Source organism: Cucumis sativus, chromosome 1 (genome assembly GCF_000004075.3).
Source record: "Cucumis sativus cultivar 9930 chromosome 1, Cucumber_9930_V3, whole genome shotgun sequence".
NCBI lineage: Eukaryota > Viridiplantae > Streptophyta > Magnoliopsida > Cucurbitales > Cucurbitaceae > Cucumis > Cucumis sativus.
In genome coordinates this window covers 7,514,641-7,537,786 of record NC_026655.2, presented here as the reverse complement: position 1 = coordinate 7,537,786, position 23,146 = coordinate 7,514,641, and the positions used below count along the sequence as shown (strand labels likewise).

The following is a 23,146-nucleotide window of genomic DNA, read 5'->3' as shown; positions in this document are numbered from 1 at the left end:
ATAGTAAACACGGTAGCAAAGAATAAAATAAAAGATAAATGTCAAATAATAAAAATTGTAGCAAATAATAAATAGGGTTGGAAATTTGAAGTTTTAAAATTTATAATTACAAAAAATACGGACGCAAATAGTAATATTTATAAAACTTTTCATAGTTCAGTTTATTTTTTAAACAAGATTTTAATGGTTTCATCCCAAACTAAGTTTTGGATGAAACCGTTAAAATTGTGTTATAATAACTTCTGTATTTTGGAAAGTTTAAAGGGCATTTTTGATACTCTCGAAAGTTGATATTTTCGATATAAACTATAAAGTTCATGGTTCTTTTATTTTAGTCCATAAATTTTGTAGATTGGGTAAGAAACCCTTCTTAAACTTTCAAAAGTTAAAAAAACACACTTAAACCTTAAAAATAGTTTTAAAAAAAATACTCTTACTACCAGTTTTGGATGAAAAATGGTTAAAATTTGTATAAAAATATATATGAACTATTAAAAAATTTCATAATAACTTTGAACTTAAAAAATGACAAAATACTTTAATCATCCAAAAATTACACCAATTTTCTCTCAACTAAAATAAAAACAAAAGTTTTAAATTAAAATATAAAATTCAACAAAATTCCACAGTATTTTAAAGCAAAAATTTATCCTTAAAAAATACCAAAACAATAACTAGTTAAATAAATATGTATCTGACTATTAACTAAAAAATTATTAAACATTCAAAAGTTTTAAATAAATAAATAAAACTGTACACTATAGCAAGGTATATTAACTCTAATAAAAATAAAGAGAATACTAAACAATATTTACTTTTATTTTTCTAAAATTGTTTGAATTATAAATTTTTTAAAAAATAATTTTTGTAAAAAAATTAAACAGTAAACGCCACAAAAACTGAAATTTTTATTTTTAAAATAAAAAAAGAAGTGGCGTATGAGGATATTTCGCTGTTCATATTAGAATAAAGTTTTTTATGGGCGTCGCTTTCGCCAGTGAGTGAAATGGGGGGTTTGGTCATCCGAGTAGGTGAGAACGCGCGAAGAGGAACAAGACGATCTGGCGAGATGAATTTTCACTTACTGGTCGAATGGGGTTGGTTGAATTTCGAACCAAAAGACTCACAGCGCCCGCCAATCTTTGTCAAACCAAAAAGGGGAAGAAAATTCTCTACAGCAAAATCTCTTGATCCTCTCTTCTTCCTTGTAATGGGAACCACTGGCTGCAACGACTGATTCCTCTATTTTTTGTGGTTCACTTTGCTTCGACAAATGATCATCGGTTAGGGACGATCCTTTTTCACTATCGTGCTCTGTTTTTTTTTGTGAATTGGAGACAGAGGAGGCTTTAAGCCTTTGATGGAGTATTGATTTTTGTTCTACAGGAGGTAATTCTTGTTAATCAAGCTGTATTTTACCTGCTGAGCTGACTGCATTGCTGGGTTCTTGGAGTTTTCTTATATGCATGATGGGTCTGTAGGGTGATTATTATTATTGTCTAGTTTTTCTAGGTTTTTCTCACTTCGTTTGATTTGAGGTTCAGGAGTAGATTTGGTTACTCTGAGCACGAGATTAATTCATTTGTTTAAAGATTTTTGTTAAAAGGTTTTCAAATTTTATGTTGGCGGTAGAAATACCCTGATTGGAATAGTCTCAATCTCTGTGTTATGGTAATCGATCAAATGAGACCATTTATTTCCTGCAGAGTTTTACGGAATTACGGCCCCAAGTATGAGTTGCATCTGCTTCGGTTCCTCTACTTTGGAGAAGGAACGAATCTCTACACGTGCTGATAAGGAATTGGACAGTAAGGACTTGAATAAGCATAGGTTTTTTTGGTTTATGCAAACATAGATATAGGAAATCCATTACTTGAAAAGTATATCTGGGTATACCAAATGAGAATTTATTTGATCATCGAAAGTTGAGAGTACAAGAAGACAAATACTTTATTTATAGCAAAAGCAAACTAATCTGAATCCTAATTCTAATTAATCAAAGAAATTTAATCCTAATCCCAAATAATAAAAGAAACCAATCCTAATCCTAATAAACCAAAGAAACTAATCATAATCCTAATACATCAAGAATTTGACCTACTAGTCAATATCAGCAAATTTACGGATGTATTTGGGTTTCAATTTCCCGACATATATTGTAAAGAATATTTTTGCATGTTTTGTGTTTATTGGGCTTACTAGCGTATATTTTATGTAATTTTTCTTTTTCCTTTGTTTTCTGTTGCCTAGTCGACTTGCTTGAGAATGTAAAACAAATCTCCTTCAATGAATTAAGATCTGCTTCGGACGACTTCCATTCGAACAATAGAATTGGACGAGGAGGTTTTGGAACTGTTTACAAGGTAATTTTTTTTATTGATAACGTCAAGTGAATGTTCAATCATGTGGTGTCCTGTCTATAATGTGTAGGGAATGGGGAATGCTTGGACACTTGGGATGGTATGGGGACCTAGAGTGCATGCCCGTTCCCTACATATTATGGACATACGTCGAGGCCTAGACACTTAAAATTCTCCTAGGGTCTCTTTTCTTTTTCTTGGAACAACTGCCCGACCTTCACCATCTGGGTGTCAAGGAAATTTCTAGAAAATTAATTTCTAGGTAGCTGACCATCAAGGATTGAACCATTGACCTCTTAATCTTTTTTGAGACCATGTCTCTTTTTACTACTAAGCTAACCCATGATGGTTGATGAAACATTTGATGATGAAAATAATGTTTAAGTACTAACAATTTTTTTTATTTTATTTTATTATTCTTTGTAATCTACTTTTGAAGATGTTTTTAAAATCATAGTCAATATTCTTGAAGTTAGAAAAGCAATTTTAGAAAATCTATTCTGGATTTTGACACTTGGCTAATTCTTTTAAAATTATAATGTACAATAAAAAATTTTAAAGTTAGAAAAACCACCTTAGAAATAAACCATGTAAGCTAAATGGTTGACATTTGTTCTAATTTCTACACAGGTAGGTGATTGTTTGGTGCTTGATATGTTTAAAAGTACTTTGCTTTGATGAGAAAAAAATATAAATAATATATTGTACAATACACTCATAGTTGGTTTCTTTCTCTTGTTCCTGCATGTGTAATGAATCTTACCGTAAGAACATTTGTTACCAGGGCACATTAAGGAATGGAGTACAAGTTGCGATAAAGAAACTCTCTATAGAGTCTAAGCAAGGCGCTCGCGAATTTTTGACAGAGATCAAAACCATTTCAAATATTAGGCATCCTAACCTTGTTGAGTTAATTGGATGCTGTTCTCAAAAAGCTAGCCGAATCTTGGTATATGAATATCTGGAAAACAACAGTCTCGACCATGCTTTGTTAGGTATTTATGAAGATTTTTCTAATTAAAAAGCACGTATCTTTACTCTTCTTTGTAATTTATTTCCTTGAGTAGGCTCTTTGAGGTGGGGTGAGGCTGGGGGAGAGAGGACTTGATGGGTCTTTTGGATGCCCTTAAAACACTTTCCATGTGGTTTGGGAGGATGTTACCTCTTCCTACCCTTCCCATCTATAGGAATCCATGAACTTATAACTTTGTAGTAAAATGCAATACTCTTGCAGCAGTAATAATATTTTCTTCTATTCTTTCTTTGTAGATCCTAAAAAAATAAGCGTCCATCTGGATTGGAGGAAGAGGTCCTCTATTTGCATTGGTACTGCTAGGGGTCTTCAATTTCTTCACGAGGAAGCTGTTCCACATATTGTGCATAGAGACATCAAGGCTAGTAATATTCTCCTTGATAAAGACTTCAATCCGAAAATTGGTGACTTTGGATTAGCCAAACTTTTCCCAGATGATATTACTCACATTAGCACAAGAATTGCAGGAACAACGTATGTCATATCACAATCTTTCATCTTATGTGTTTTTCAGTTTGATTATCCGTACACTTTTTTACATTGTTTTCATAGTGCTTATGCTACACCATACTTCCCTATTGCATTTTATTAAACTTTGCAAAATCAAGTATGTTGGGATAAATTGCCTCAATTTGGCTTAAGGATCCCTCTTCCCTCGTGCATTTTGGCTGTGGTTCTCTCTCTTTTGTTTACCATAAAGTTTCTTCGTTTCTTATACAAAAAAAGCCTCAACTTGAATGTTGTTCATTTTTCTATTGTAGCAAATGTGTCACCATTGTCCATGACATAGCATAGCCTATAGCATAACATTCAGTCATGATGCTAAATTTATATTGCCCAAGATACTATCAGCTTTTTTATCAACATTAAACGCTGTAACCGTTCCAGCTTCTCCAACCTAATTGGAATGTTCTTTACAAGAGGTCTTATAAAGCTAAATTGCATGTGAGTCTATTTTGGTGGAATCGTTTTAATGGTTTTAGTTTTAGGTTAAACTTTTATTCACTAACTTAAACAAGATCTATTCTATAGGTTGTACAACTATTTCCTTGAGTTCTATCACCTCTGGTTTTACTCACCAACTTAATGCAAGATTCAATGGTCTCTCTTTGGTGGCGTCTTAAAGAAGAAAGATAAAATCATTTGGCTTAAGAAATAAATGGAAAGTAGAAAATCAAATTTACAGATCTCTGTCATCTTTTTGGTTGGCAGAGAAATAAACTTTCCTGAATGTTTGTGTGGGAGTACGGTTTTAGGGGAAATTGTTATGTGGGGAGTTTGTCTATGGAGTTCCTTTTCTTTTGCTTTTTGTTTTAATATAGAAACAACTGATTTCAATGAGAAAAATTGAAGCAATACATACAAGAGCATACCAAAAAACCAAAACAACGTAAAAAAGAAAAAGTCCTTTACTAAGTAAGATGTTACCTAGAGAATACTTACAAAAAGTCTTCGAAACAGGTAGAGAAACATGGAACCCCACCAAGGACCAAACATCACCTTGGGTCCTTTTAACACCTCTAAATACTTTGTTGTTTCTCTCCTCTCAAATATGCAACAATAGGGCACACACTCCAACCAACCTTAAAATGCAGCCTCTCTTTGAAAGGTGGATGAAGGAGGAAATCCTTGATCGTTTCCCGAACACCTTTCTGGTGAGCTATCTCAAGATCAAACTCTTGATTGAAATGGTTCCATACGGACCTCGCAAACTGAAAACTCCGAAATAAGTGATCCAGGTCTTTCTTTGCCTTCCGATAAAGAATACAACAAAAAGACCCCATAGGCATAGACATTTTTCTCATAAGCTTATTCATAGTGTTCACATGACTGAGTAAAACTTGTGTGGTAAAGAGCTTTAATTTCTCGAGGATTTTAATCCTTAATAGCACATCAAAGGCTGCCTCGGTAGCGGGAGTGGGATCTAACAAGAACTGAGAAAAGACTTTCAAGAAAAATCCTCAATAGAATTAGGATTCCAAGCATGAATATTTGTTATAAGAGTTTTATAATTGCGTTCCTCTTTCTTGTTTTCTGTTGCAGTGTTTTCTGTAGCTCCTCCTAGATTTTGGTATAATTTATTTTTTCTAGTGGTTTGTCAGTGTTATTTAAGAACAATAAACACCAATTTCTGACCAATTTCTTCATCGGTTGAGGTAGGGCTCTTATTTTCTCGTAAGTTAGCATTCTTTCACTTAAACGTTATTGTAACACCCTTTACATATTTTGGGAGATCTCAGTATTCTCTAGGTTGGCGTAAAGGTTGTTTGAAGTCAAAGTGTAAAACTTCGAAGATGTAATGGTATGTTCCATGGCTTGAGGATCAAGATCTTAGGAGTGCTGGCAGTGACCATGGCCACCTACTAAGGGTCTTTTGCTTTATATTATCTATCTTAGTAGGTAGTTCGTACATAGCCCATGTTTACTTATATTATTTCTTCCTTAAGAATGCAATTCATTCTTGGACATTTTATGACATCTTTAGCCCTATTCTCGATCTCATAGGCTAGGAGATAAGTGGTGGAAATCTTTTGACCGGGGACATTGCCCAAGGAATTGATTACCTAAAACATGATTGTAAAATTTCTGCCTGTTGATAGAATCTCTCCTCTTCTATGCATTGAAATTTTTTAGTACCAATTGAGTTACCAAGTTTTTATATCCAACAGAGATTTATTTCATCTATCAGTATTACAATCTGTTCAAGCTATGGAGTTTGTTGAAGCTATTCGGAGTGGTAAGTTTTGATATTGGTTAAATGGTTCTGATTATTTCAGATTTTTTTTGCATCTTTGTTGACAATTGCTTTTAGAATTCGCCTTCAATAATTCTGCTATAGCAAGTAGATGCAGTGTAACGGACTTCCTAGGATAGAGACAACAAGTTTTGGCAATAAAAGTGAAAGAGAAAATGGTTACCATTAGGTAGGGAAGGAACACAGGTTGGAGGGGATTTGATTACATGAAATTGGTCTTTGTATCTTTTTTTCGTAATTTAAACTTGGGCAACATACACTTTTGGTGTTTGAGGTTTGAGCTTATGTCGATTTAGTCCTTAGAGTTTCAACCTAAAAGAAAAACTAAAATTATCTATCTCATATTTTGTGGCATTTTTTGTCATGAAGTGAATAAAATTAAAAGTCTAAACCTAAAAGAAAAATATGAGATAAGAACAGTGAAAGTTGAACTGGAACAGAGGTAAGTGATGAATGAGGCAGCAGTGGTGGGAGGTGAGTGAAGGAAATCGGCAAAAAGGATGGTGGTTGGCGCTAGGTAGAGATGAGAGGCAGGCCACAGTGAGGCAAGGCCTCCGGTTATAAAGATTTCCATCACAGGGGGTAAAAAGGTAAATGGACACGAGTAAGTTATTTTGGCAGGAGGGAACACGTTGTACAACCTGACCTGTGGGGGGCTGGGGTTTATATAGGTTTCTTATACGTTGTGTAGGTGAATGTTTTTGGAGACGTGGAGAGAACCAACTCGCTGGAAAAGCTGAGCAACTTTGTTATTTCTTATTTGTATTTTTGTTTGTTATATAATAGCTTGGAACTCTGTTCTTGTTGTTCTTCATATTGTTTAGTGTGTATTTGCGAGAAATTTTGTTAGAGACCTAACAATCACATAACCCTAAATTGAAGATTAATTAACAATTATTTCTAGTCAGCAAGATATTATCACTAACCCAAGTGCCATGTCATCTTTCCTTTGGGACTCTGTTTTTGTGTTTCTGCTTTTATGAAATCAACAACTTTCATTGAGAAAAAATGAAAGAATATAAGGTCATACAAAAAAAATCAGCCCAACAAAAACCACCCCATTAAAATACGGGGACCAACTAAGTAAAATATTGCCTATGGAATAGTTACAAAAGTTCTTCGAAATCGAAGCCCAAAGAGATGCGTGAAATCTAACCAAAGAACAAATCTCACTATACCCCTCTCCCTACCCCAAAACACCCTATCGTTCCTTTCGCTTCAAATGTCCCAAATAATTGCACTCACCCTAGCAAGCCATAAAAAACCCTGATTATCTCTAAAGGGCAGATTGTGAGATCTGTGCCTAATAGAAGGATCATTTTGGTAAATAAGAACTTTTGAGTTAGGAGTTTCTTATTAAATTTTTTTAAAGAAGGGTGTTTTGGAAGCTGGTGTTATAGGCGTTATGGGAGTTAGTTCACGTATAAGTAAGGCAACGCGAGAAAGGCAGTTTGCGATCAAGCACAGTAGGCACAGTAGGCGAGAAGAGTGAGGAGATTTCTGGGAAATTACATATCAGTGCTTAATCTAGTGGGCTACGTGTCAAGTTTAAGGTTAAGCATGGTCATGAGAAAGATTAAACTTACACGTGTGCCACTAAGAGTAGGAGCTGTCGAACTAAGAGGAGTTTAGTAATGACTAATCCAATTTAGGATTAGTATAAATAAGGGTAAAAGGTTTGTGGAAAAGCTATTATGCTGTTTTTCTTAAGAAATTACTCTGCTGGAAAGAATATTATGCAAGAAGAAGAGGAAGTTAGGTGTTTTAAAGAAGGGAAAAAGAAATAAGTTTGTGAGTGAATTTTCAAATGTTTAATGTTTCCAAAGTTTCTTTAAGAACTTCTTGTTCATTTGTAGGGGTTTCTTTGTAAAACTAATGTTTATGAAAGGAACGATTATTCTAAAGAAAGTTTTAATGTGAAGTAAAGTTGTATATGTGATAAATGTATTGTTTTGAATGCTATGTTTGTGTAAACTATTAGTCTTTTTCTTCTCCAAGAAGCTAAATATATGTGCACATAAGGAGTAAAGGCAGCCATGTAGAAAAGGACTGCATGGTGGAGTGAAACAGGCCAATGCGTAAAAGGAGCGTATTGTGCTTTGCAGCAATCAAGAAATTCTCAGAGATGCTGTGAAAAGGAAATCACAGTAGTCCATGTGTGGGAGTGGTTCATGTTCTTGACGATGGTATGTGGATGACTAATGTGTTTTCATGTGATTTATGTTTTATGAATTAAGGTGTTAGCCTGTATTTATCAAATGAAAATGATTTATGAATTGTTTTCCCCAAAAAGGTTTTCAAAGTATATCACTCACTAAGTCATCAACTTATGTTTTAAGTTTTCCCTTTCCCAAGCATCAGGCGTAGAGGCCAAATTTGGGTTGAAGAAGATAGCAATGCTAGGCGAGTAAAGTCGTAATGCTAGGTCGGGCGTTTTGAAGTTTTGTGTTATAGTTCATGTACTTGAGGAACTATGTATGAGATTGTAGAACGCATGAGTTAAAATTAATAAAAGTATAGATTGTGTTGTTTGTGATTTTTGTTGCGTTATGTTTGTGTTCTTATTCGTTTAGTAGTTTTAAAGGATTTAAGCGAGCGTTTTGGCATATCGCATTAGAGGTGTGAGGGCTACACAAAGTTGTGCTGCGTATTGCACGACATTTAAGTACATGTTTGGGGTGGGGTGTGACATGGATGGAGGAGAACTCCTCGATTGTCGCTCTGACACTTCGTATACCAGCAAAGCTAACATCGAATTCTTGAAGGAAAGAGCTCCACACAGCCTTCACAAACTGTTACTCCCAAAAAAGTTTATCAAGATTTTCCTCCGCTTTCCAACCCAACGTGCAACAAAAAGGCTCGACAAGCGAAGTTCCTCTCCTAACAAGCCTATCAATTGCATAATCAGACCAAGAAAGACTTGCCAGATAAAGAATCTAGCTTTCTTAGGAACTTTAGTCCTCTAAACCACACCAAAAACCGACTTCTTAGGGGGAGTGGGATCTAACAACAACCTTCTTTGTGCCTCTCTGTGATCCATATGATCTTGGCACGAGCGCCTTGTGCTTTCCTTCCAAACCTACTAAAAAGAAGAAAGCCTATGGATTGGAATCCTTATGCCTCTGTGGGATTATTGGTTTGTTCACGGGATGGGGATTAGAATAAGAGAGATTTCTGAGTTAAGAAGAAAAAGCAAGGGATGCCCCATTTTGATGATTTACAAGACAAGAATAAGATGATAGAGAAAGAGGAAAGAGGAATGCCTATCCTCTGGTCGAGCAAATTCGTTCGTGAAAATACGTCATCATGGAAATAGATGAAAGGAAGAAAAGAGTCCAAAGAGGTAAATCAGTCTTGCTCATATAGGGCAAATAGCCCTCGCCTCTTTCCTCATCTCTTTGGTCTGGGCCTTGCCTCCACCCCGCATGCTTATTTGAATGGGTGAACTTGAGACTTACAAGTGTATCCCCGACTAGGATTAGGGTTCCAGACTTGAACATCCCTTCTCCTCTCTCTAAAAGAGCACCCCTCAAGCAAAGAAAGAATCGAAGCCACCTGCATCGTTTCCCTATTGGTCAAATTATGACGAAACCTGAAAGAGAAAGACATGGAAGTCTCGGATCTCACCAAAAGATTTGAATTACTACAATTTTTGGAAGAGGATAAATGATACAGATACAAAAAAATCGAACCCAACCCACTGGTCCTCCCAAAAGTAAGTATCCTTTCTATCCCCCCACAAAACAAGTAAACTGTGAAAAGGTAGAGAGCCTGAAAGAAATATCTTTCCAAGAATTTTGGAAAGTGTCCTTAACCCCTTTTGTCATCCACTCAACAGGATGGAACCATGTTTGCTCATAATAATCCTATGCCATAAAGAATCAGGTTCAAGATAAAAGCGCCAAAGCCGCTTTGCCAACAAACCTCTGTTACAAATTCTAAGATTACCAAATCCCTAATCCCTCCCGACTCACAAGGCGCCCTACCACATCCCAAATAACTATATGGGAGCCATGACATTATTCCACTCCCTCCTACAGAAAATCTCCGATGTATTTTTCAATGCTCTTACACACCAAGCTAGGGGCCTGAACAACGAAAGATAATAATACATTGGGATACCACTCTAATCAGAGTTAATTTGCCAGTTTTAGAGAAGAACCCTTTCTTCCACACCACCCATCTCTTATGAATTTTCTCATAGATAGGATTCCAAAAGGACACAACTCTCGAATTACCCCCAAAGGGAAGCCCAAGGTAAAAAGATGGGAAAGAACCCACCTCACAATCAAACACCTCCGCTCAAGGTTTTTGTGTTGATTAATTCAAAGGAAGCTGCTTGTTGCTGTTGTTATTGTTTAGTATGAATTTGCAGGAAATCTTGTTATATACCTAACAACCACATAACCCTTGACTGAATATTAAAATAATAAAATTTCTTAGTACAACCCCTCGCTATTGTCGAAATGTGTTTAAGGAACCATTTAAAACTATTTTCCAAACATGTTTGAAATTTTAGGGACCACATGAACACCAAAATCATACATTAGGACCAAGAATGTATTTTGTTTTTTAAACTTCGTACACTTGCGTAGTTTATACATGACACAGCGGCCATACAGGAAAATGTTTAAAAAGAAAGCAGGGTAAAAAACAGCAAGTCTGACCAAAAAGAAAAAGAAATCTAATCTGGAACATTACTCGGGTGCCTTCAGGAAAGAATTATCAACTTATGAGCATTCAACTGTCAGGGATTCATCTCTGAATCTTATATGTGCTAATTTTTCAGAAACAAATGACTACCAATTCCTTCATATTGATACAATAGACAAGTCTTGTGCACACATTGTGCCTCGGATATGGGCTGGTTGAATTAAATTGTAGGAAGCAGTATATGCGAATGGAAGGGTAATTTGAACCAGTCAAAAGATTAAAACTCAATACCAGAGAATTTTAACCTAGGGATTGGTTCTCTTTTTGCTGATAAATACAATCATCTGAATTTGTTTGTTATTTCTTTGTGTGTTTATTTCTTTTCTGTTGGAAAAGAAAATTGTCGGCCAACAAATTAACGACTATATGTAACTTTGTGATAAGGCTATTCAATGAATAAACATTATAAATTAGTGGGGAATAAAACTAGAATGAAATAACGACATTGAAGAAAGCATATAGTACAGGAATAGGAGTGAGCTGATTAATAGGATGGGATGTTTAATTTCTTACATTTAGTTGGGGGACATGCATTTTAACTGAAAAGAGCTCGTCATGCGATGGAATTGGCCATGCAAATAAAGAAAAATTGTTAGATGAGTGAAATTATCCATAGGTAAAGATGTATTCCATAGACTAACATATTATACAAGGATCTATCTTTTATGTTCTCCGCTTGGGAGTTGACACTAAGAACTATTGCATGGTTTGCTTTGTGAATCAGGTTTAATTCAGTCATACTTTTTTCGCCTATATGTCTTTGTTATGCTGGCACTTGGGCAGATCTTGGCAGATGGAGAGAACGTTTATCATTTAATATGTTTTATTGTACTGATGTTCTTAAAGTACAATTTTAAACAAAAATTGCATGAATACCATTTCTTATCTTCTTGAAACATTGTTTTCTGCAGTGGTTATTTGGCTCCAGAATATGCATTGGGAGGTCAGCTAACTCTGAAGGCCGATGTCTATAGCTTTGGAGTCCTCATTCTTGAACTAGTTAGTGGTAAACGTAGCAGTACAGTTTTTGGGGTAGAAATATCAATACTCTTGCTGGGAAGGGTAAGCTTGCTCATATCCAAATTTATAGCTTCCTTCGTTCTTGTGTACTTGCTATTTCGTTCTACTGGTACTTCACTGCTTAACCTCGCTGTTGGGTTGGGGGTACAGCATATACTGATGACACACCTGAAATATGTGAATTTGTTTATTCTCGTTCTGAGTTTGGAATTCTTGAGCATTGAGTGATTGTGCCATGCCTTAAACCTGTTGAAAGAAATGCTCAATAGATCTATCTCGATGACAGATGCCATTTTCTTTTGTGCCTTTACTCATATGGAATATCTCTTCTATTTCTGTACCGGCTATCTTGTTGCTTATTACCATCGGTAATTGTCATGAAACAGGTGTGGGAGTTATATGAAGAAGGAAAACTCTTGGATATAGTGGATCCTAGACTAGGAGATTACCCTCAGGAAGAAGTGCTTAGGTACATGAAAGTGGCTCTTTTTTGCACACAAGCAGCTGCAAATCGACGGCCAGTGATGAGCCAAGTCATTGACATGCTCACAAAGAATAACAAGCTGAACGAGAAGCTACTTACTGCCCCAGGGTTCTACGGAGGCTTGGGGACTAGTGACATTCCTTCAGTGAGCAAGAAAACCTCAAACGCTTCCAGTAGCAACGAGATGAGCTTTGCAGGCATCTCCATAACTAAAATCACCCCCAGATGAAGAATGATGACGAAGATTGAAGTTCAAGGCTTAGGCAGATTATAAAAGGTTGAGTTCATGGGTATTAGTTAGTTTGATTTGGTTGAAGCATCTATTATTAAAATTGGGTAAATATTAGAGCTTTATTTTGTTGGGGATATAGAGTTGCTTACACAAGTTGCAGCCTCATGATCATTTATCAACTGGTATGATGTTTATACCATTCATATTTTTCTCCATTGAAATGAATGTTCCAATGGCTCTTATCTCTTCCCATTTTTCTTAGATCCTGCTTTTCAATTGCCTCTAAGGCAGTGAGCGGGGGAAATTATAGGAGCATTTGATCAATTTTGATTTGTTCATTTTGTGTGTGTGTTTTTTTTTATTATTTAAATAAACACAACTTTCATTATCGGTGAAAAGTAAGAGAGAAAAAAAATAATAAAAAGGAGGGAGGGAAGATGAGATATTACTCCAATTGGAAGCTCTAATTACAAAATAATTTAAAAGTAGGAGCAAGTAGGAAAAAAATAACCCAATTCTAAAAGATATCACTTACTTTCAATATTTATACAATATAATCACTAATGTTTGTTTATAACCAATTAGGTTTTCGCTAAGTATGCTTAGAAATTAAATCTGTAATTTAACCTATCAAGGTAGTGACTTTGAAGATTCATAGTATGAGATGTTTTGTAACCCAAACTAATTATTTGTACGCAAGTTTGTATAAATTATATACATTTCAGTTTTTGATAGATGGAAAAATCAATTTAATATATGGATTCAATATATTTTTTTTCTTTGGTTAGGGTTTAGAGATTGATCACTCGTTAATTGAAAAAAATATATGAATTATAACATTTTGATTAGATCCTATTCTAGATTTCAGATTGAGAATTGCTCTACTGATTTTAAAATGAAAAATAAGATGATGTGGTCATCCTTTGTCTAGATTATATAAAAGTGTCGTAAAACATTTCTAAATAGATCATTATAAGAAAATCATATTGATTTTTCTTTTTGTGTTCATTTTTGCGTTATTGTTTTCTTCAACTTCATTTTTTGTTGTTGTGTAATTTTAGAACTTCCATAAACTACCCAACAATAATTAAAATAAAAAGAAAAATAAGAAGACCCAGGACTTATTTACTATTTTCTCTTGGTTTTATATTATATTTGTTTTGAAAGGGATTTTATATTTTAAAATATTTAGATGAATTGTCATAAATATAAAAAAGAACTATTAACAAAATTCAGCGAAAATACTTAAATAAACGATAACAAAATTTGAAGATTTTACTATAGTTTCAATTTCTGAAAATGGTTATTGAAGTTTATTTATTTATTACTATTTTTTTAAATTTCTTCATTTGAAAAAAACAAATGGGTGGATCCCATTGAATGATGTTGATTAATTTATTGAGGATAAACCGTAAGACTTCCATCCTTTAAATTATTATTATTATTTACAATTTTCGAAATAAAAAATCTATCCAAGTAAAAGAAAAATATACAAATACTTCATTATACTACAAACATAAGTATTTTTAAAAAAATTAAAATTAAAATTTTGGAAGAAATGTTTGATTTTGCTAAAACTAATTTTTGAAAATCACACGTTTTCAAATGTAGCAAAAATGAATCAAGACGTTTATAAAATATAACAAAATTTTAGATACAAGGCTAAACTTTTATTATTGTCTACTAGTGACATTGATAAATACTAATATCTATCATGGATAAGATATGAATTTTACACAAATCTTAAAGTCTCAATCGATTACTTATATTAAAGTGATATATAAAAATGGGCTCTATATTCCAACGAACAATCATGTGAAAGCACGCATCGATGCACCATACAAGAGGACGTCTTCTCCCTATACACTAACATGATCACATCTCTGCAATCAATTATGAATAATAAGTAAAACTGTGAATGGATGTTGATAAATACTCTTTCCAAACTAAAAGAGGTTAAATCAAGTCACACATTGTGTTTAGGCTACATGTATCCCACACAGTAACGATTAAAAGCACTCTTGAGCGAAGAGAAGACGATGGAGATCTAAAAAGTTTATAGACCAATGTAATGAATACTCTGAATTAGTTTAGATGAATTTAAAAAGAAACATACAAAACCAAGAGAGAAAATGACGATATTAGCCTTATTCGCATCACGCCAATCGGGAGAAGAAAACATCTTTGTATTTCCATAAAAAATGAAAACCCTGAGAAGGGCGAAGGGCGAAGGGGTTCGGCTTCAACCAAAGAAATTGGCTTTAATCACACTTAATAAAAGGATTTTATCGAGACACCAAGTCTTCGATTGTTCTCACTTCCACCAAACTCCCCCGGATTTGTTTCTCCCTCCGACAATTTCCCCCCGATTTCAAATCTTCTCTTTCCCCCAAAGCTCATACCTTTTCTTCCTCCAATGTTACGCTCCACAGCTCCAAGATAAGCTTAAGCAGCTCGCCCAATTGTCGTCTGGGATCCAGCGATGATCGTCCGGACGTACGGCCGCCGGAATCGTGGTCTCTCGAGGACTTTCTCCGACTCCTCTGCCGACGCCATTCACGATTCTTTCGCTGATTCTCTTTCTCAGGAAAGTTCTCAGGACCCGCTATTTGGCGTCGCTTTCTCTTCACAGGACTCCTCAACTAGATGGTCCACCTTCGATTCTGAGCCCTACGGTACCAATTCTTCTCAGGCTTCGTTTTCAGCAAACCCTATAAGGTCCTCTTTTGACGATTCGCTTAACGGGGGTCACAAGAAATCCAAGAAAAGCAAGATTGAGAAAAGGGAACTAGAGGTGCTTAGGTGTTCTCAGCCCGCGATTTCCTCTACATCGACTTTGATGGAAGCTCAGGAGTTTGGGGAGATGATGGAGCATGTAGATGAGGTGAATTTTGCTTTGGATGGACTGAGGAACGGTCAGCAAGTTCGGATCAGAAGGGCTAGTTTGATATCGTTGTTATCTATTTGCAGTACTGCTCAGCAACGGCGGCTTCTACGGACTCATGGGTATGTAAAAATTTGATTGTCTTTTTGGTTACTCATAGTTATAGTTGAAGATACAAGACTGGAAGGCTGCAAATTATTCTAAGTTCTTCATTTGTTTTGTAATGTTTGAGTCATGCAAGGTTTTCTTCCTCCCATAATTTTATTGGAAGTTCTTCTTGTTTCTTATCCCTCCCAAAGAGGAAAAAAAAAATACTAGTCTCTTATGAGACATGAATTCTTTTGATTTAAGGAGAATTATAAAAGTCTGTAGTTAAAACTGTGACTTTATCAATGATAATTGAAAAGGTTAATGTGTCCTTAAAGTTGAATTTTACTGGAGTTGTATCTTAAGCTGCGGGTTAACATCTGCTTAGGACCGTTGTAGTCCATTTTGACTTTCTTGACGACGTTGGGCATGACATCTGCTCGAAATCTACCAAAATCTTGCATCTGGTTCTTCATACAACTCAAAATGTTGAATTTATAAACTAAATATTCAGTGCCTTTTTTCATATTTGTCCGTTGTAGCATGCTCGCAAATACATAGATTGGGAAAGGGAACAGACATTTCTCTTAAAGTTCCAATGGATATGTATATAAGAGAAGGAAACAGAAATGACTCAAACAAGAACTCCAATTAGTAGCAGTAAAAAATGTATTGTAAATAGGAGCATATAAAATTGTAAAAAACAACATATGAGTCATTGGTTCCACGACCCAAAAAAAAAAAAAAAAAAAAAAAAAATACCGTCATCAACCTCCAAATCTCAATCTCGCTCTCCTCTTTTGTTGCGTGGGTGGGAGGATGCTTTTTGAGGATATTAAAACACGAGGACGTAATGATGCCTTAACTCAGATCATGATAGTTTTTTGAACATTGTGTGCATGCAAACTGAATTTAAAGTTGGATTTTATATTCTTTTGACAGTAAAGACTCTCACTCTCCATTTTGGGGCCTGTAGGCAACTTGAGTACTATGCATCCCATGTCGCTTTTCTGATTGCCGCTTAGAATGCATTGGTTTCCTTATTTTATCATTTATGTTCCTGCAATTTTTAATGCTAAATGTTGCAAATTTGTATCTGAACTCAAATATATTCTTTTAGGATGGCAAGGACTATAATTGACGCTGTTTTAGGTTTTAGCTTTGATGACTCAGCCAGCAATCTAGCTGCTGCAACTCTTTTTTACATTTTGACAAGTGATGTAAGTGATCTACCTTATAATGCTCACTTCTTTTGTATTAAACACGCTCAAGCACAGTCGTGCTTTATGACGATGATAAGGCTCTCAGAAATATACATTTCATAATCTCAGGGTCAAGACGATCACCTTCTCGAATCACCAAATTGTGTTAGTTTTTTAATTAAATTGTTGAAACCAATCCTCTCTATGGCTGCTGAAGTGAAAGGACCGAGAATTGGCCATAAGCTTTTAGTTCTTCGAACGGATTCCGATATCCTTCCAAGTACAAAAAGATTGGATTCCAGTTCTTCTGCAATTTTTTCAAAAGTTGAAGAAATTCTTGTAAGTTGCAAGGAAATAAAATCAAGAAGCATAGGCATTGGCGTGACTGATAGACCAGAATTGTGTCCAAAATGGATTGCCTTACTGACTATAGAGAAAGCTTGCTTGACTACCATTTCTCTTGAAGGTAATTCTGATGTTGATTCCCATATCTATCTCGCGATAAAAATTAATGCATTTTTCATCACTTTTAATGTAATGATCATTGATCCCATATCCATGGAATTTCAAGCCTTGTTGATGTTAAGTGAAGAACTCATTAACCTCAATGAATGAAACCTCCACATCTGGGCATGTGAAGTCTCCCAAGTCCTGACCAATGGGCTTGAGTGGGGATATATGCTCAACAGTTTTTTAGTCTTTAGATACTTTTTGCATTCCCTCCTGCCAATATTTGAAGAGGTTATTTTGGATGTTTGACTTTGAACATTTTGTTATTAAGAAATCTTGTTATCCCCACTATTTTTGTCAAGTAACATCATGTCTATTCTCTTTTGTTGAGACAAGGGGATTGGCTTATTAAAGAATATGCACGTAGTTTCTGTATGGACCTAACAACTAATTTTATTCAATCAGCTTGCTTTTTTTGGATAGCTAAAATTTACATTTTTCCAAAAGAGTTAGGGATTCAAATCTATAACTTTAATGTTATTTTTTCTTGCAATGTGAAGTTACTGAAGATGGTTTAAATAGTCCGTGTACATTCTTGCTTGACAAGCATACTATCTTTCTTTTTAGCTTGTCTACTTCATTTGTTAGCTGCATGTTCATATGTCTGAACCATGCCAACTCAGTATCCTTCTGTATTGCTTATTCTTGTGAATCTCCCACAATCCTCTCAGAAACATCTGGTGCTATAAGGAAAACTGGAGGTGACTTCAAGGAAAAATTGCGAGAGCTAGGAGGACTTGATGCTGTCTTTGAGGTTGCCAAGGATTGCCATTCCAATTTGGAGGTGTGAGCCTGTATGTTTTTTTGGGATCTCATTATTGTTTTTGTATAGATCTGCAGTAGCAACGTGGAGAGGGAGATTTGGGGAGTATCCATGTTCTCTCTCTCCTTTTTCTTTTGTTTTCGTGAGGGTGAGTGGGGGTAACTTTTATACTTGGCCCATTAAATTTCCTTTTTTTTTCTTGTTTGTTGTGGTTCTTGCTTAAAAGAGTAAAAAAAAAAATAAAAATGAACAAATGGGAAATTATTGACACTAGGTTGATTTATTTTGCTGTTTTATGGTGTATTTGGTTAGAGAGAAAACACTATATGTTATGGGGAAAGGGGGGGTCATTATCAGTTTGCTTCATTTAGAAAATTTAGTTCCGAGTTTATGAATGACAGCGATCTGCAATTTTTTTCTCCTTTCTTTCTGTATCTATTGCCCCAGTAATTGAATTAGATTTTTCTTTGTTGTTTTGCAAATATCAAGGAACATTTAAATCATTGATTGCATAATTGTGCTCCAAATTTAGCCTATGAACCTACGGAAGCCTTTAATTTTCTTCTGCTTTCCTGCAAAGAATAGAAAAAAAAAAAGGAGAATTGTTTGTGGCCATATCACTTTTTTTGGGCCCATAGTTTAAAGAGACGTGCTAGTATGCGACCAGATGATATAAAACTGTTTTTATTTTGTTTCAATTTAAAACATGATTAATAGCTACATTTCTTGGTGTATGATGACTTTGTCTCTCTTTCATATGCTCGAATATTCTTTTAAATAATATATTTGTGGCATATGAGGAAGATTGGCTTTTGGACACATTTTATTTCAGGATTGTGTAAAAACATATTTCACTGTCTACACAGGATACAAGATATGAGAACTTTCTGCAGAGCCTGATGCTACTTTTGAAGTGCCTAAAGATAATGGAAAATGCCACATTCCTTAGTAAAGAAAACCAGGTATGCAGAAAAGTGGTCTCTCTTTCTCACTCCTCTTCCCCCACCTCTACCTTGACTTCAAATTTAACAAACAAAATTCTTAGGATTACTTTTAATTTTTTCCCCTAATTTAAAATATTCAGAGTCATTTGGTTGGAATTAAAAGAAACTTGGATGGTCAAGGAACAACACAATCTTTCACGGCAATCATGCTACGTGTCATCAAGATTCTTTCGGGTACTTAATAGCACCTTTTTTTTACAATTTTTTTTTTTTAATCTCATCCACTATGTTATTTTTCATATTCATGTTATGTTGATTGACGCCATTTTTTTGAGTAGGTCTCTATTTACGCAAAAATTCTGCTGCCGGTTTAAATAATGAGAAGTCAGCTCATCTTCTTGATGGGTCTTGCAACACTTCCAAAGAGTTTGCAGAGGCAGATGGTGAAGGTAATATTTTTCCAACTTGCACATGCTGCTTTTATATCTTACAGTACAGTATTTTATATGTTAAAGATTTTTTTTCTAGACACAGCATCTCATATTCCATCATTGTCTTTTACATGTAGTTTCTCTTACATTTGCAGCAAACAGAAAGGTAACTCTACCAAGCTGCAATTCAAAGACAGGGTGCAACACCAAGAGTACCTTGTCTGACAAGAGCTCCATTATATCCCAGAACATGAGGAATGCCACAGCTCGGTTAGACAATTCTCTAACAACATCTGGAACTACAAGCACGTCGTTGGCAAATACCAGTTTCTTCAAGATGAGACAGAGATGCTCCACATCTGGTTCATCCAGTGTGACATCAAGAAGTACTGATAATGGAACGACTACATTGAATAACCAAGCTGTAGGGAAAATTAATCTTCCTGATCCTTTTGGTTGTGAGCTTAGCTTTTCAGAGGAACAAGATCCTTTTGCTTTTGACGAAGGGGATTTTGAACCCTCTAAGTGGGAGGTACTTTCGCAGAAAGAGAAGAAACCTCGAGCCAAGAAAGGGATGGTCAAATTTAGAGACCTTGAGAATGGATGTAATTCTAAGGTGATAACAAGCGAGAAAGAATCACTCGGTGAAGAAAGCCATCCCATCAACGAAACTTCAAGCTTGACATCCTTTAATGAGGAGGAGGGATTTGGTCTAGTTGCTGACTGCCTTCTTACTTCTATCAAGGTTTACTAATATTATTTGCATTTTATTTTTTTTCAGTATTCTTATGCATTTGTTCTCATTTAGTTTTTGAAGGTTAATGTTCAGGGCAGTTAATTGAGTTGAATACCTTCTGTTTGGATCCCGATAATATAATTTATTTGGTTGTATTGATTACTTCCTGCTAAGCCAATTTATATTGACAACACATATGGGCTATGATTTGTCCTTTGAGTACAATTCGCTTAATTTTAAATAGACAGTTTTTCTACTCCCAGGATTTGGATGATGTTTTGTAGTTATTTTGTGTTAATTTTTCCTGTCACACTCTATCATCTGTTTTCAGGTTCTGATGAACTTGACCAATGATAATCCTGTTGGCTGTCAACAAATTGCTTTGTGTGGAGGACTAGAAACTATGTGTTCACTGATTGCCAACCATTTTCCTTCATTCTGCTCCACTTCATCCACCTTAAATGGATTAAAAGTGCATACATTGAGTCTCGAATTTGAGTTACAGAACGAAAAGCATCTAACTGATCAAGAGCTTGATTTTCTTGTTGCAATTTTGGGCCTGCTTGTAAACTTGGTGGAGAAGGATGGTCATAACAGGTAGGTGTTACTTCAGTTTTAATGCAGCAGTTTGCTGTTTTGATACATAAGGTTTTCAGAAAAACTCATTGGGTTCGCAATCACTTTTCCATTTTCTCTAACTTCGTTTGTCTTATGTTTAAATTTATCCTACATTACTATTACTATGTAACTAGGGCAACTGTGGTTCCTCTCACTATAAGCACTTGTATTGAATTGCTATTGAATTGCTTGATTGTTCCTGCATTTAGGCATCAGCAAAACAGAAAAGAATTTAATTGCTTGCTAATGCATTTGGTAGTTTAACGCTGATCTATATATGTTTCTGAGGTCGTATGGTGGTCTACGGATCTTTATGTGTGCTAGAATGCCATACAAAATTGGAAATACTTATGGTGTTTATTTTATTTTTATCAACAAATTATATCCGAAATCCTTTTCAAAATTCTTTTTAGGGACATTTACTTGAAATATCATATGCAACTATTTGGTTTTTCAAAATTAAGTTTATAAAGAATACTTCTATCCCCATGGTTATCTTCATTTTGTTTAATATATTTTTTTAGGAGTGTTTTCCAAAATTCAAGTCGTTGCTATAAACTAAAAGAAAAAAAAGGTAGTTTTCAGAAACTAAATTTTTGTTTTTGAATTTGGCTAAAAATTCAAATCTTGCCTTAGATGCAGACTATTGTGAAGTTGTGAGAAACCAATGCAATTTTCAAAAATTAAAAATCTAATGGCTATTCGAATAGATGACAAATTAAAATTGTAGTTTTAAACCGTATTTAACCAAATGCTATATTCATTGCAGATCTCGGCTTGCTTCCGCTAGTGTTTTGACACCTAGCGTGCATGGATCAGAAAAGGTTCATAGCAACGTAATTCCATTGTTATGTTCCATCTTTTTGGCCAACCAAGGAGCAAGTGACGGAGTTGGAGAAGGGGAGTCTGCGCCATGGGTTAGTAGTACAATTCGAGCACTTCTCTTTTTGTTTGTTAACTTGTCAAAGCTGAAAACTTTAACCTAACTCGAGACGTTTGTTGGATTAGACTGCTGTTCTTATATTGAGCTGGAATAACCAAACTGTTTCTTACTCACGGGTAGATTATTTGAATATATATTTCACTTCACTTGTTGCCTCTTTGAATTTTCTTCTCTTCACCAAGTTATACTTGCTATTCAAAAAAGAAGGGAAATAAAATTCTTCAAAATGATTTTATATGTATTTATAAAATCTGTACTTACCCAACTTGCCACCTGAAAATCGAACTTGATGGACTTATTGAGGGTAAGTATTGCAGTGACCTAGACATTAAAGGATACACTTTAAGGTTATAGTTTTGGAGTTTAGATATGGTATCATACCAAACTATACATTTGTGGCATTGAGCAGAATGAGGAGGTAGCTCTTCTGGAAGGTGAAAAGGAAGCTGAAAAAATGATTGTTGAAGCTTATTCAGCGCTACTTCTAGCATTTCTTTCAACTGAAAGGTTTAGTGCTCTTCTCTTCCTAAATATTATAACCGAATTAAGCTTTCTTGTGGGTTTGTTCAAGGGGTTTTCGTTCTTTGTTTTCACAGCCAGCGCATACGCGATGCCATTGTTGATTGTCTACCAGATCACAGCCTAGCAATTCTTGTTCCAGTTTTGGAGCGATTTGTGGTATGTATTCATCTTGACTTTTCATTCCTAATGACCATGACTCGAAATTGATATATGAAAACTTGAAATATCTCTCAAAAATGTATTGATTTTTCTTGGGATGATTATCTGATTGGATGTTCATCCAGTTTATAATGGCGATCTGTTCAATCTATTATTTATTTTATCTTCTTGTCCAGGCATTTCATTTGACGTTGAACATGATTTCTCCGGAGACGCATAAAGCCGTAACTGAAGTGATTGAATCATGTAGAAGTTCCTGAGAATTAAAGCTTGAAAATCCTGTAAATTCTTCACCTTCATTAGTTGGATTGCTTATCCTTCCTTAATTGATACCATAGAAATAGAGAAGCTTCAACATACAGAAGAAGCCATAGGGCTTATCGCTAATGTTGTTGTCTGATTGACCATTGTTCTCTTCTGTCTCCCCCATCAGTTGGTGGGGCTTTTTTTCATAAATTTTCAGAGTTCTTTTTCTACCCATTTTGAGTTTTTGTTTTTTGTAGCCTTTCTTCTTCCTTCTCCCATTTTATCTTCTTTTTCCTTCAACACCACCATTGTAGCTTATGATAAGATGCTTGTATACGAAAAACTATAGTGGAATGAAATCATTATTCATTTTCGAGTTTGTAATTTACAACTCATTTCTTCGTTCGTCAGTATCAATGTATTATTTTTGTTTTTCAATCTCTAATTTAATTTATAACTCTTTCTTCAACAACAGTCTACAATTTTGACATTTCATTCACCAAA

General features: G+C 35.0%; 2 protein-coding genes across 4 annotated transcripts; both read left to right on the top strand.

Annotated features, from left to right (window-relative positions):
• Nucleotides 1–986: 986 nt before the first annotated feature.
• LOC101207026 (putative serine/threonine-protein kinase) lies at nucleotides 987–12,935 on the top strand. Of its 2 annotated transcripts, none has more exons than XM_031887982.1 (7): nucleotides 987–1,283; nucleotides 1,707–1,808; nucleotides 2,251–2,363; nucleotides 3,145–3,355; nucleotides 3,630–3,867; nucleotides 11,773–11,923; nucleotides 12,268–12,935. In XM_031887982.1, exons 1-7 carry the CDS (start codon nucleotides 1,274–1,276, stop codon nucleotides 12,592–12,594), a joined length of 1,152 nt encoding a protein of 383 aa, XP_031743842.1. In that variant the 5' UTR covers nucleotides 987–1,273; the 3' UTR covers nucleotides 12,595–12,935. The 2 variants fall into 2 exon arrangements, with proteins under 2 accessions (XP_031743842.1, XP_011653110.1); XM_011654808.2 differs by having other exon boundaries at nucleotides 987–1,389.
• A 1,866-nt stretch (nucleotides 12,936–14,801) lies between these two features.
• Nucleotides 14,802–23,052, top strand: LOC101206790. Of its 2 annotated transcripts, none has more exons than XM_011654800.2 (13): nucleotides 14,802–15,603; nucleotides 16,689–16,788; nucleotides 16,900–17,236; nucleotides 17,952–18,064; nucleotides 18,910–19,005; nucleotides 19,128–19,221; nucleotides 19,326–19,436; nucleotides 19,556–20,163; nucleotides 20,486–20,751; nucleotides 21,542–21,689; nucleotides 22,125–22,222; nucleotides 22,312–22,393; nucleotides 22,573–23,052. In XM_011654800.2, the coding sequence occupies exons 1-13, from the start codon at nucleotides 15,080–15,082 to the stop codon at nucleotides 22,654–22,656; spliced, it is 2,661 nt and encodes an 886-aa protein (XP_011653102.1). In that variant the 5' UTR covers nucleotides 14,802–15,079; the 3' UTR covers nucleotides 22,657–23,052. The 2 variants fall into 2 exon arrangements, with proteins under 2 accessions (XP_011653102.1, XP_031741808.1); XM_031885948.1 differs by having other exon boundaries at nucleotides 14,803–15,603; nucleotides 19,574–20,163.
• The last annotated feature ends 94 nt before the right edge of the window (nucleotides 23,053–23,146 follow it).

Coding starts and splice junctions, on each gene's coding strand:
- LOC101207026 (XM_031887982.1), top strand. Junction 1,809..2,250: donor TGCTGATAAGGAATTGGACA/GTAAGGACTTGA, acceptor TCTGTTGCCTAG/TCGACTTGCTTGAGAATGTA. Junction 11,924..12,267: donor CAATACTCTTGCTGGGAAGG/GTAAGCTTGCTC, acceptor GTCATGAAACAG/GTGTGGGAGTTATATGAAGA.
- LOC101206790 (XM_011654800.2), top strand. CDS start 15,080: ATGATCGTCCGGACGTACGGCCGCCGGAATCGTGGTCTCTCGAGGACT. Junction 19,437..19,555: donor TGCAGAGGCAGATGGTGAAG/GTAATATTTTTC, acceptor TTTTACATGTAG/TTTCTCTTACATTTGCAGCA. Junction 22,223..22,311: donor GCATTTCTTTCAACTGAAAG/GTTTAGTGCTCT, acceptor TTGTTTTCACAG/CCAGCGCATACGCGATGCCA.